The sequence below is a fragment of the Heloderma suspectum genome, chromosome 15 (assembly GCF_057233095.1).
Source record: "Heloderma suspectum isolate Gila_16-S chromosome 15, 16-S_ref, whole genome shotgun sequence".
NCBI lineage: Eukaryota > Metazoa > Chordata > Lepidosauria > Squamata > Helodermatidae > Heloderma > Heloderma suspectum.
In genome coordinates, this window is record NC_139472.1 from 13,726,473 (window position 1) to 13,740,528 (window position 14,056).

The following is a 14,056-nucleotide window of genomic DNA, read 5'->3' on the forward strand; positions in this document are numbered from 1 at the left end:
CACGTGTGCATATTTGTGTAGGCACAAAAATGTGCCTTTTGCAAAAATGCGCATTTTTGCCAGTTCGCAGATATGCACATTTCTGCAATCACCATTTTATTTTTCAAAAATGGTGACCATGGAGCTCGACGAGGCCACTGGGGTGAGTGCAGGAGGGGCTTGAGCATGGTCCAGGGACTGGTGTGCAGGGGCAGGGGCTGGGCGGGTGCCTGGAGAACCCAGACAGGGGTGGGTTCGCACATCCCTAGTTCAACACCTCTTAGTTTTTGTGAGCCGCCCATAGAGCTTCGGCTATGGGGTGGTATAGAAATATAATAAATGAAATGAAATGAAACACCCCTGCTCTATAAAGGAGGGGCTATAGCTAAGTGGTAGAGCACACACAGAAGACCGCAGGATCCATTTCCAGTTGGATGTATCAGTCAGGGTTGATACCGGTCTTATTCAGCATTAGGGACGAGAGGAACAGAGCAGTTTCATTCTGTATTTGTTTCGGCGCATGATCAGTTCCACTCTTTTTACATTCTGTTTGGAAATTCCAGTTCTGGAACGTAGCTGGCAGAATTCCGCATGTGTGCCATTTACCTGAAATCAGAATATATAGCTGGATATATAAGATGAATACATATTTTATTATTATTTTGCATTTTTTTTCTATTAAAAAGAAATAAACCAAATTGCAAATTGGACCAGGGTGAAATTGTGCAAATATCTGTCTGTCATTTGAGCTTTTACCATAGTGTTTGGGGGAGGGAGGGAAGAGTCTTTGTTTGGTGGGTTTTGCTTTTCATGAAATCTGAAAGAGAATTTTGAAAGAACAGTTGCTTTTATCCTTCTCCTTTGTGGGGGGGGGGGAATTGTGTGATGGTGTAATGGTGGAGGCACCATTTGCAAATAAAAAATCGAGGATTATAAAACTATGCATGTTTTGCATAGGTTTATAAAACCTATGCATAGTTTTATAATTATGCAACCCCATAATTACACAGAGTGATTCAAATCACCATTTTTGAAAAAGTGCATTTTCTCAGTTACAAATAAAGCTGTGGAAATAATCACAAAGCATGGGAGGGGCCCTGGAGTTTGATGACCCAGAAACTTCTATGAGTAACCAGTCTTGATCATAGGATAAAAGCCTGGTGTAGAGAAGCCCTTAGACTGCCTCCAACCCAATAAAACTGCAAGCAATTTTAAAAGACTTTGGGTATTGGTGTTTATTATTGTTGTTGTTGTTGTTGTTGTTGTTTTTCTTGTCAGTGTTATGTGAGAGGTTTCAGTTCCCCGGAATTACGTCTGATCTATTGTAATCTGTTCTTTGCACTGACGGATTGGTTGATTGGTCAAATTCACACAAATTCCAAGGGGGTGGCTTACAAGATCAAAAGTACAATTAACACACACTGAAACATTTAAAACAAACCTGATAGATAAAAGCATAAACTGCCTCCAGCTGAGACAAAACAAACTCAGTTTAAAAGGCTAGGAGAATACAAAGCTCTTTGTCTGGCACTGAAATGACTGCATAATAGGGGCAAGGCAAGGCTCCCAGGGAAGAGCATTCCCTAATCAAGGTGTCACCACTGAAAAGCCCTCTCCCATGTCATCGCCTCATGCACCTCAGAGGACCATGTTGCAGATCCTATTGTGCAGGCAGGTGCATGCTTTATTTGCTTTTCTGACATTTATGTGTTCTTTCTTCTATCATGGAACTCAAGGTTGAGTGGATTACCAGGTAGTCTCCCATCCAAGCATTGATGAGAACCAGATCTGCTTAGCTTCAGCACGGTGGCTGTAACATTTGCACCAGGCATGGACGGCCTGTAGCACTCTAGATGGTGTTAGACTCTAACTGCAATCCCTGACCATTGGCCATGCTGGCTGGGGCTTATAGGAGTTGGAATCCAACAATGTCTGGAGGGCCATAGGTTCCCCATCCATAGCCTCCAACCATAAACCATAGCCCCAGGACAAGTTCTAGTTCCTAACTGTATGTCAGAAATGGATCGTCCTTTCCCTTCGCAATCAACACCACAGCAGACAGAGCTTCAGGCTTATATGACTGTATTTTGCTAGAGCCTAGTCTCTCTACAAATGCAGATTCCAGGAAACTCTCAGGCTGCCCCAGGCTCTGAACAACTAATCAACAGTCTCTAAGCAGAGGAGACGAACCAGAGGGAGAGAAAGTTGCTGGCAGTTTGGGTGTGAACCTCCCAGCCAAGCTTGCTTTGCAGTGATGCCCCTCCCTTAGGGTGGCTCCCTCCTATGTTGGCTTCCAAGAGTGGCTATCCGGGCGGAGCATCTGAGCCCTGCCCCAAGCTTTTCTCACTTTGCTTTGTGTCATGCCCTAGCATCTCTCAAGTCACACCCCTCTTCCACTTTCTCCTCAGAAACTTGTGTTCTCACGGAGGGAGAGGGCAGGGACTCAGTCTGGGCCATCTGTTGATCGAGGTCTTGGGAGGACTCTCTTCCAGCATCTTGGATCACTAGGGAGGGTCCCTCCCCCAGCCTCTGATACAGCTGCTGATTCAGAATCGGAGCTGTAAGGCATCGCAAGGCGCTTAGGCTCATGCCTGACAATGTATTTGCATTAAAGGGAGAACTTCTTTTTAATATTTATATTTTCATATTATATTTTCAGTTTCATTAGTGTCAGACACAATATACACCTGCATCTAAACTCAAGGATACTTTTATAAAAAAAAAATAAAAATGTAGAGTTGTTTTTTTTTCTTTTCTGCAATCTGCTGTTACTTTCACAGTGATATTTCCAGGAACTAGGGATGGGAGAACCAGGGTTGCTTGAGTTTGATGAAATTCTCCAAACTTGCCTTCGAAGCTTGGTTCAATTCACTCCTGGTCTCATTTACAGCCTGTTTTGTTTTGGGTTTTGTTTTTGGTTTTTCTGACTTGGAAAAGTTGTGCATTTTGAGAAAATTCTGCATTTTTCAAAGGCACATTTTGTGAGTGCAAATGCAACTTTGGGAATTTGCGAACATTTTTGGAGAACGTACACTCCCGTTCGTGTTCAGGATTCTGAATGGGGAATTTTTGAGTGGTTTGCAAACTGAAATTAAATTCTCATACATTCCTACCAAGAACACATTCTAATCAAATCACTTGTTCCAGTGAATTGCAAAGATTCCAATGAACCAGACAATGGGTTGATTCCAGACTTAGTTGGACACAGGTCCCATTTAAATTAATGAGACAAATTAGCAATGATTGAACTTCAGTTCCATTGATTTCAATGGGTACTAAGTTAAATTAATTTACAGCACAGTTCTGTACATGTTTACTCAGGAGTAAGTCCCATTGAGTGCAGTGGTCTTACTCTCAGGTAAGTCGGTATAGAATTGCAGCCTTACAGTGCAATCCTACACATGTCTGCTCAGAGGTAAGCTCCAGTGATCTTAATGGGAGTTACTTCCAGGTAAATGTGTATAAACTGCAACATTAATCTGGACACAACCCAAAGGTGATCTTAATTATAATTAACAATGTATTTCACATAATTTATATTATATATTAATAATATCCATGTGTATAACCTTCCCAAGATAATAAAGTTATCCCATAAGCAAGGCATACCACAATTCTATTTAACCCACATTTCAAACTTTGACCTCCAATCATCCTTCATTACAGGCCACCTAATTTATTGATTGATTGATTGATTGATTTGTGTGTGCTGTCATTATCATATGTATGATGATTTCCTGGTCTTCCAACAATTCTAAAGTCTTTTACATATCCAAACAAAAATCTTTTTGGAAGACTCAGGTATTAGCTACAATGATACATGTCTAATAAGGGCCGCGGTGGCTTAGTGGTTAAGACGCTGAACTGCAGACTGGAAAGTCGGCAGGTCAGCAGTTCGAGACCCAAGTGCCGCGTGACGGAGTGAGCTCCCGTCTTCAGTCCCAGCTTCTGCCAACCTAGCAGTTCGAAAGCAAGAAATTGCAAGTAGATAAATAGGTGCTGCCTCGGCAGGAAAGGTAACAGCGTTCCGTGCACCTCGGTGTTTAGTCATGCCGGCCACATGGCCACGGAAGCATCTTCAGACAGCGCTGGCTCTTCAGCTTAGAAACAGGGATGAGCACCGCACCCTAGAGTCGGACACGACTGGTTGGGGACACCTCTACCTTTTACATGTCTAATAACTCCTTCTGGAATTTCCGATTCTTCATACATCCCAACCATAAGGACACTTGCACTGAATAAACATGTCTCTGACATGCATATTTCAAATGCTGAAAGGGGGAAGTTCAATATTAATGCATTCGTACTAAGGATGAACAAGTCTGTCAATTTTGATTCCTCCCATTCTCATTCTTCCAATCTAAAATTCAATTTGTCCCTAATTTTGAGAATTTTTAAAATCTTCAGTGTATTTGTCCCAAATGTTGAGATTTTTTTTTAAGATTTGCATGAAAATGTGTGTGCATTTTTGTGCCATTTTTCTTGATACATGACGTTTATATGCAATTTTGCCTATGATACACATTTTTGCAAGTAATCTTTCCTAATAGAACAGGAATTAAAAATGCACATTTTTGTGTGCACTTTCCCCTAATATACACATTTTTGTACTAATTTTTTTTATTGGAGAACTCCATTGCAAAATTTGGAGAAGTGCAGATTTCAAAGGATAAGTGTGTTTTGCTTCACATATTGGTTCAAAAGTACCAAATTAAGTAAGTTCATTAAAATGTGAATCAATCACACTTCTCTCCATCCCTAATTGGTACCACATATCTTGTTGTTAGTGAATAGTTTTTGAAACCTGTTAATGGTTTCCAAGATAAGACACATCAGTCAGTTATTACTGTATGAATTTAATTCTGTTCATCTTTGCAGTTTCCTCAAGTTAGCTGCTGAGAGCTATTTTTTGATAGTCATTGGTAACTGTTATGCGATGAGCAATGGTGAAACCTCCCATTTTTTCTTTATGTAGACCAGCTTTTTTGCCATTTCTGTCATGAACTGACGTTAATATTTCTTCCGTAATTATTTTCTGGATATTCCCCAGGCAAGCCTTTAGTTTTCTGGCTTTCAGTTCTTTCTTTTAGTCAAGCTGGTTGACACAATTCATTTCTGAGGTTTCTGGAGACTGAAAGTTTGATCAGATTTGACCACTGCCTGGGATGTCCTGAAGTAATTTTAAAGTTTTATACCTGGTCTTGGAGAGTCCATATATTATGGATTAATCCTCTACTTGCACAGTTCTTGGGATGAATGGCCATTCCACTGAGGTAATATCGTCATGAATATCTGAATATCATCATGAGTGAACAGGTCAACTTGTCATACTTCTGAAACGTTTCTGTTATTATTGGTGACAAAAAAGAATGGTATCTCATTTAATCACATAATACTTCTTCCACTTCTCTCCTTCTGTGGACCCAGCAAATTAACCAGATCCCTAGCGACAGTTTTAAATGCAAAGAGAATCTGATACATACTTATTATTTATAATTTCAAAAGCCTTTTTGAAATAAGAAAAGCCGTTTTACTGAAAAAAATATTGACGCCTCTTCCAAATTGACAGAAGTCAACCCAGCATTCTCACTGCTGCGATGAGGTGACATTCATTTGCGAAAACAACAAAGAGCCCCCAAGTACCTTAAAACACTCACACATTGAACGTGTGCTCTCATAGCCAAGAGCCTACCTAGTTCTTCAGATGTATAAAGTAGACAGACTGTTTCATCCACAAATTACTCTTACAGCACAAATGTACAGATGTTCACTTGGAAATAAGTCTCACTGAATTTAAGGGAACTCACTCCCAGGTAAGTGTGCCAGGATGGCATCCGTAATCTTTAAAACTTTTTTATGATGATGGTATTAAAAAAAAGCAAGAAAAAATGCAAGTTAAGAAGCAAGTTAATCATGAACCCCTTTACCAGACAGTTCATTTATTATTGTTTGATGTTGTTTGCCAGGATATATATCTCAGCTGGAATTATTCTAATTCTAACCATTGTAATGAAGAAGGAACTGGGCTGTGGTTGTTTGGTGTTTTGCTTTGCTTCTGGGTTGTTGTTGTTTTTTCTTTCTTTCCCAAAAGTTTTCAGCCACTCTGGAAACTCAGGACTTCTGGCTCCCATAACACAAACTTCCTTTTCCTTTGAATTGCAATAGCGTTGCAATGTCTCTGACATTCTTAATGCAGAGAAGCTGAGTTGATAAGAGCAATGGGTGTGTCTCGGCATTAAGGGTTTTTTAGGTAATCAAGAGAGGATTAGGCAAGGGAAGGTTTTCTCTGGAGAAGGTTTCTCTGAACTGAAGATGCCTTTACAAAGATAGATGCATCCCCCTCCCACCCCCATTTCTGATGCCTGTGATACCTGCCGTTTCACTCTAATCGCATGCAGAATGGCTCTCTTGATTCCAGAATAATCCAGAGGGACTCTTTACTTCTAAACTGGGTCACTCCATTGGGGGATCTTGCACAGGAACAGCAGGTTAGCATTTTCATTGTTTTATCCCTCTCCCTCAGGCATTATTTTTCTTCTCTTCATTTTTTTTCTCACTTTTGTCACCTTGTATTTGTCAGGGTGTCAGCATTCTATGGGGCCTGTAAACCTTTGATTTGCAATGGAATGGGCTCTGCTGGCTATTAGAAGCATCTTATTTTCAAGTATATCTCTAGGCCACGTTCCATAGAACTGTGCACTTATTTCCTCACACCTGAGAAAGCCTTCAATATCCCCCTACTCCAGCCTAGCATCATCCCTCTCCTTCAATTCACTTTGGAACTTCAGGAAGTTTTAGAAGCACTCTGCAGTGTGGTTTTGAGGTCTGTTCTCCATCGGGGGGGGGGTCTGACATCTCACTGGATGTGAGTGGGCTCTTGGGTGCCTATTAAGTATCTCCCAAGTTTATTGGATCAGCTGGCATTCAGAAAGCTGGAAATGAATTATACAGACTTCTCCTTAAGCATCCATGATCTTTATAAATTGCCCTATCCACTTCAGTCCCCTATAAACTGTTATGGACGATGTACCTTATTAGATGCTGCTGGCATGAGATTACTGGTGCTTTGCTTATTGAACTGGCAAGCCCATTTGAAATAGAACAGAGTAAATGAATAGAATTTCTATTCAGATGCTTTATTGCATTAAAAAAGGCAAGGTGTTTTTGTTCTAGTTTAGCATGTTGGCTTATTTGAGACCTGATGTCCTTCTTCATGTGTCATCCTAAAGGACGTTTGTAAGAAAAGAAATGGTCCTGAAACCACTGCAAGATGAAAATAAAAATAGGGAGAGGTATATATAAACCAGGAAGGTAATATTTTCTTCTGTATAAAGTAATAATGTACAATATTTAATTATGATCTTACACTATATTTTTGTACATCCCTTATTTTTTTTAATATAAGCAATTCATAAATATTGTTAAATAAAATAATATATTTAGTAGCTGTTCCACGTTGCCTTATTGCCTAACATAATTTTAATTGGTGAATGGTGCCCTCTCGTGGATGAAATAAGAAGACAAAAATGTAAAAGTGCCCCTTAAAATGCCTTTAAAAAGAAATAGAAATGCACAATGTCACTAACAAAAACCTTTTGAAACCAGCAGTTCATGAGCCAGCCATTTACGTTTATTAATAATATCTGACAAGCTACTTGGCTAAATGTGGATAAGATGTGCCAGAATGTATTCACTTAAAAGAAAAAGGTAAATAGAAACAGGGAAGAAACAATCACTGTTTTGTGCCCATGAGGCAAGCGACTAGTGGAATACTGTTCCTTCTGTCTTATACAGGATGGTATGTATTATACATTGAATGAATCATTCTTTAAGGTTAAGCATGTGCCTGGCAGTGGTTCAGCATTTCCTCTGGAGTCATTTAGAAATACCACCAAATTTTGCCTAAAACCAAATTCAAGGTGAATTCAAGCAAAGCTTCTGAGACATCTGTAGGATTTCCAAAGGGCGTTCAAAGAATGGGATTCGGAAGAACTTCCAGGATCAAATTTATTTTGCCTCCAAGGAATGATTGTACTATTTGAAAGATACTACTTGTAGCAGGAAGATACTTGTCTGCAGCTGATATTGTTACAAAAACTTTATTGCAGACTCGGTTAGGTTCCTATTACTAGTTTAGGATATCTATCTATCTATCCATCCATCTATCTATCTATCTATCTATCTATCCTCTCTTCTCTCTCTCTCTCTAATCTCTCTCTCTCCCTATATCTATCTAATCTTCCTCTCTCATCTCTCTCTCTCTCATCTCTCTCTCTCTCTCTAATCTAATCTCTATCTATCCTCTCTCTCTCTCACTCTCTCTCATCTCTCCCTCTCATATCTATCTATCTATCTATCTATCTATCTATCTATCCTGTCTTTCTCTCTCACATACATTTTTTCTGAGAAAATTTCTGAGATGGCTCTTATTCCCCAGAAAAGAAGGCTACTTGGCAGAATTTTTTCCAAGTGCTTTCTGCCTTTTTTTGCAGTGTGGCTGCCATTTTCCACCCGACACGATGCCCCAGAATGACCCTAGGTCTGAGGCAGCGTGGAGGATCGCAAAGTGCAGAGCCATGGAAAGGTGTGTAACAGGGAGATAACACACAGCACCCTCGGCCACCTCGCAGTGATTAGGCGAGCTCAATAATACCACCAAAAGAAATTCAAAATTCTGCCTCAGAAGAGTGGAAGCCTCAACACAGTTGATGCTGTTGCCACTTGCAGGAGCAGTGCAATGAACCAAAAACCCTCAGGGAAAAGGAAAGAACCTGTGCCACAACCCCTGCCAATAGTGAGCCCTATCTGTGAGAAACGGTTGGAGAATTTCTCCTACCCTAGGAGAAATTCAGCAAAATTGTCCCCCAAATTTCTCTGCCCGCAAATAGGCTGGAGAATTTTGAGAGGCCCTTTGCACACAGCTTTATCTCGCTCATTTGGAGAGGGCAAAGGAACAGGATGCAAGATAAAGGAAAGGGAGAAGCAGAGCCAGGGCGCTCCAGGGATCAGCACCAGGCCTCCTACCAGGGTCCAAGCCTTGACAGATGCCCAACAATGTTGACTCTGATGGTTCTGGGAGCTGCTCTCTCTGAACGAATGGAGTTCCAAGTACTTCACTTTAGTGTTTACATATTTTAAAAAACGTATTTTTTCATCAGCAAGAAATTCTGAAAGCTCCCAATCAAATTATTTCTCCAAATAAATCTTTCTCAGGGTGGATTGTCACATCGCTAAGGTAGCTGCTTTCTTTACCACATCACACTCAAAGCGAGCTGCAGTTCAGGCCTTGCTTGGCTTTTTCAGAATCTCTAGTGGATGTTTCTGTTTCGAAAGAGGCTCGCAAGTATCAGAAGACAAATGCAGCAGTTGTCACTTGGCGCAGTAACCAAGCCGTAAAATATATCCTCTTTGTACGTGTAAAACCACATACCCGTTTCTTTCCATGGTGATTTTCCACTTCTCCATACGCTGGTGTGGGACTTTGGGACTCTTCTCTCCATGGTGGATATTTTGCACTGCAGGTCTGAACAGTTTTTATTATTAACCACCATTGACTTAATTGTGGCTCATGTTCCCTGTCCAAAGAACCAAATGTCTCTGCAACATAGTGCTGACCTGAACCGTTGCTCATCATTGCGGCTGAACTATGAGTCTATGACTATGACATTGAGCATCATTGCGCTGTTATTGCAAATCCAGTGATAACATTCTCAGGCTTGCTACTTGTTCAGGATACCAAGCTGCAACAGGAATGTGTGTGTCTTTGGCGGCAGGAGGGCGGTGTCTTTTCCATCAAGAGTGGAAAACTATGGAATGTATTTATTTATTACATTTCTGGACCGCACATCAGCCAAAGCTCTCTGGGCGGTTCACAGCACAAAACTTCAAGCCATAAAATTACGGTAACCTAGTCAAACGTCATATAAAAACCAGAAGTTTAAAGCGGAATAAAACCAAAATAGGAAGCAAGATGCAAAGGTCCAAAAATGCATGAATGCATTTTATATATACATGCATACATACAGACAGACATACATATATACATACATACATGAAGGGCTAAAATGCCTGGGAAAATAAAAAGATCTTCACCTGGTGCTGAAAAGAGAACAATGTAGGCACCAGGCAAGCTTCTCTGGGAGGACGTTCTGTAACCTGGGTGCCATCACTAAAAAGGCCTCCTTCTTAATAGTCACCCATCTCACCTGAATTGGTGGAGATGCCCAGAGAAGAGCCTCTGTGGATGATCTTAGGGTCCAGGCAGGTATATATGCAAGGAGACAATTCTTCAGGTAACCTGGTCCCAAGCCTTTTAGGGCTTCGTAGGACTTTGAATTGAGCCCGGAAGTGGACTGGCAGCCAGTGCAAATCACACAGCACTGACGTAATATGATTGTATTTGCCAGTCCCCATTCACAGTCTCCCCACCCTATTTTAGACCACTTGAGATTTCTGGACCATTTTCAAAAGCAGCCCCACATATAATGCATCGCAGTAATCCAAACCAGAGGTTACCAGATCGTGGATAACTGGAGGCAGGCTATCTCTGTCCTGATAGGGACACAGTTGGTATATCAGCCTAAGCTGAGCCACCTGTGCCTCTAATGACAGTGCTGGATCCAAGTGTACCCTGGCACTGCGAACCTGCTCCTTTAGGGGGGAGTGCAGCCCCCTCCAGAACAGGTTGAATATCTGTCATCCAGACAGGAGAACCATCTTAGATTGAGTCTTACTGTATTGGCCTTCATCCAGTCCGTTACTGCACCCAGGCACCCATTCAGATGTTCAACAGCCTGGAGGATTAATTACAGCCCTGTGGCATCTCATGGGATAACTGCCAAGGAGCAAAGCAATGATCCCCCAGCACCACCTTCTGGAATTGGCCATCCAGGCAGGACCACTACAATGCACTACCTCCATCATCCAGCCCAGATAGCCTGTTCAGAAGGATACAGTGGTTGATGGTATCGAAAGCTGCTGAGAGGCCCAAGAGAATCAACAGGTCTGCACTCCCCTTGTCCCTCTCTTGGCAAAGATCATCCCACAGCGTGACCAATGCAATTTCCTTTCCAAAACCACACCTGAAGCCCAGTTGAAATGGATCTAAATAATTCGTGTCATTCAAGAGTGCTTGGAGATGGCCGGCAACCACCCGCCCAAGCTCCTTGCCCAGGAAGGGGATGTCAACAACCAGCCTATACTTACGTAAATCTTTACGTAGACTACCCGTGCCCAAATAAGGAACGCAAATGGCGGCGCCCATGGGTGCCGCCATTTGCGTACGCGCTTTTTTTCCCCCAAAATCAGCCGTGATAGGCTATGTAAACATTTACGTAGCCTATCATGGCTGACTTTGAAAATCTAGCCATGATAGGCTACGTAAATCGTTACGTAGCCTATCACGGTGTGGTTTTTTTTACATAACTTTTTTCTTTTGCGGCCGGAGAGGCGGGGCGCTCCCCCCCGGCCAGAATTTCAGCAGGGAGGGATGGGGCGCCTCCCCCCCGGCCAGAATTTTGGTGGGGAGGGGCGGGGCGCCTCCCCCCTGCCAAGAATTTCGGGGGGAGAAACGGAGCGCCTCCCCCCCCACCGAAAACAGCTGCGGGACCAGGTAAGGGACTTTCATCCATCCTTACTTATTATCGCCTTTTAGGCTTTTTCAGGAGCAATCCAGGTTCAAAGCTTTGTGGAGCTCCACTATGGCCACATAACTTACGTGTGAACGAATGGGTTTTCCTTGCTCATTTTGTGATTAGGGTAATTCCAAACCCACAGATCATTATTGGATATACAGAGCTCAACTTGAAACTAAAGTGGATGGGAGCTCATGAGTGGGAGTGCCATATGTTCATCCGAGACATTCCTGCATCTCTAGATTAGGTCAAATAAGTCTATGAGGAAACATGGAAGAAGTGAGGGGGGGAATTCAAGAGAGAGCTAGAAGAACGATCAAGAGTCTAGAAGACAAATGCATACATCAAGGGAGTCTTCCCGATTAGCTTTGACATTGGTGAAAGCTCCATGCATACAATGTGTGGGACATTTTCCAATTCTGAAGTGAATGAGCTGTGCAGAGCTTTGGGTCACAATGCTTATTAGGGTGTGTGAAACCTCCTTTCTTGGGGTCTTTTCAAGGGAAAATTGGGCATAAATCAGTCCAGGATATTTTGGAACTGAATGGTTTGCCTTAGAAAGTGGCATTTGGAATGGAATGAAGGATCCTTCAGTGAACCATGATCTTCACGTACGTATGTGTGTGAGTGAGTGGGTGGGTGGGTGAGTGAGTGAAACTTCCACAAGGCCAATCACACACACACACACACACACACGCGTCAATGAAAGATGCGTGTTGCCACTATATTAGAAAGGATTTTTGTGAATCTGCTAAAAATAAGTTGAGCTTCGAACATTATGTAATTGTTTTCAGTCCCTGAAAATCTGGCAAATGTGCTGTAGAAATTATGGCCAGGAGTGAAAGCTGTCATTGGGCATTATCAAACGGATCAAGCAAACGCTCTCCCTCTTTGCCCGATTTTTTCAGATAACTTTTAAGTGACACGCAAGTGGCTGTGCAGATTTAATTTTTTCTTCTTCTTTTTCTCTTTCTTCCTTTTTTGTTGTAAATGTCTAGATTTATTATAAAGTTATTAAAGAAATAGAGCCTGGAGAAGAGCTGCTGATGTATATGAAAGAAGGCACTTATTCTGCTGGGAACATGCCGCCCAGCTTGGAAGGTGAGACCAACCCACCCCCCTTTTCCATTCCCTTGAAGACATACACCTCCTTCTTCACCCCCAGACACACATGTCATGAACTGCATCTATAATTTATTCTGTTCAATTCTGTGACTGCAACATGTTGTCATCAGAGCTGGTTCTACTATAGAGCATTGGGCTGTAGATTTGCAGGAGCAATAACGGGAGAGAGATTGCTAGCTAATATTCCTAGTGGTAGTAATAGCACACCTGTGTTTAGGAAGTGAGGTTCAACATATGCCCTAATCTCTGGTCTGTAAAATGGAATGACTTTGGATTCCAAAACTGATTGTGCTGCGGTACTTCGATCAGGAGTGCATGGAACCAGTGCCTGATCCTGCACTCACTGCTTGTGTCACAGCTAGGGATGTTGGAGAAATCTGCAACAGAACCAAATGAGTACAGATTTTTATGGATCCGGACCAGGGATTCCATAGTGGACCAGCTTTTCCCCCATTGGGAAGATTCCATGGACTTGCAGACCGTTTTTCTAACCTTTGGCAGTTTGCACAAATTTTGTCCTGGGAAAATACGCAAAAGTATTAAAACGGCCTCAGATGTGCATTTCCCCCATAGGCTAAAGCATAGACATGTGCATTCTGGGGAAATTTGCACATCTGGGAGATTTGCAAATTTTTGCACATGCAAGTTTTGACGGATCCACCTTTGCGCAAATGTGAATTTGCACCAGTTTGGAAACTAAAAAAATCTGATTGTGTCGATGGGAGGATGAAGGAGTGAAAGGCACCTGACCATCTGCAAAACGCAGACAGACTAGATGTTATACAATCTGTACAGCTCTAGTTGCAGCAATAAAAGGATTTGTGCGTGTTATTAGCTTTTCAGTAGCCATGATGCACATGGCGGAGGAGGGGGGAAGAGATGAATTTTAGGTATCCACTGCCAAGATGTCATAGGGCGCAATCTTATGCATGTTTAGACAGAAAAAAGTCCTACAACTCCCAGCATTCCCCAGCCAGCCATGCTGGCTGGGGAATGCTGGGAGTTGTAAGACTTTTTTTCTGTCTAAACATGCATAAGATCGTAGTTTCAGGTAATTAAGGCACTTAGGCAATGAATTAAATGGCACTTAAGCCTCAAGCCCTTCATTGCAAGTGTTCTCTCATTGGCTTGTGGATTTCATCATCTCTTCTGACCACAATGTTCACACAATCTCTTCGCAACTCAAAGGTGCGAGAAGATCTCATGATACAACCCTTGACTGTACCAATTCAGAATGTGGGGTTGGGGTAGGGAATCACATATTTGAAATGCTCCCCCACAAGACAAAATAGCTATGATGTGGCATTTTGATATGGGCA

At 42.1% G+C, this 14,056-nt stretch overlaps 1 protein-coding gene across 1 annotated transcript in view; it reads left to right on the forward strand.

Annotated features, from left to right (window-relative positions):
• The window catches only part of PRDM16 (PR/SET domain 16), a 748,686-nt gene that overhangs the window by 654,776 nt on the left and 79,854 nt on the right, over positions 1–14,056 (forward strand). The window contains exon 5 of the mRNA XM_084822017.1: positions 12,611–12,713. Coding sequence (XP_084678143.1) covers positions 12,611–12,713 — 103 coding nt within the window. The remainder of the gene's footprint in view (positions 1–12,610; positions 12,714–14,056) is intronic.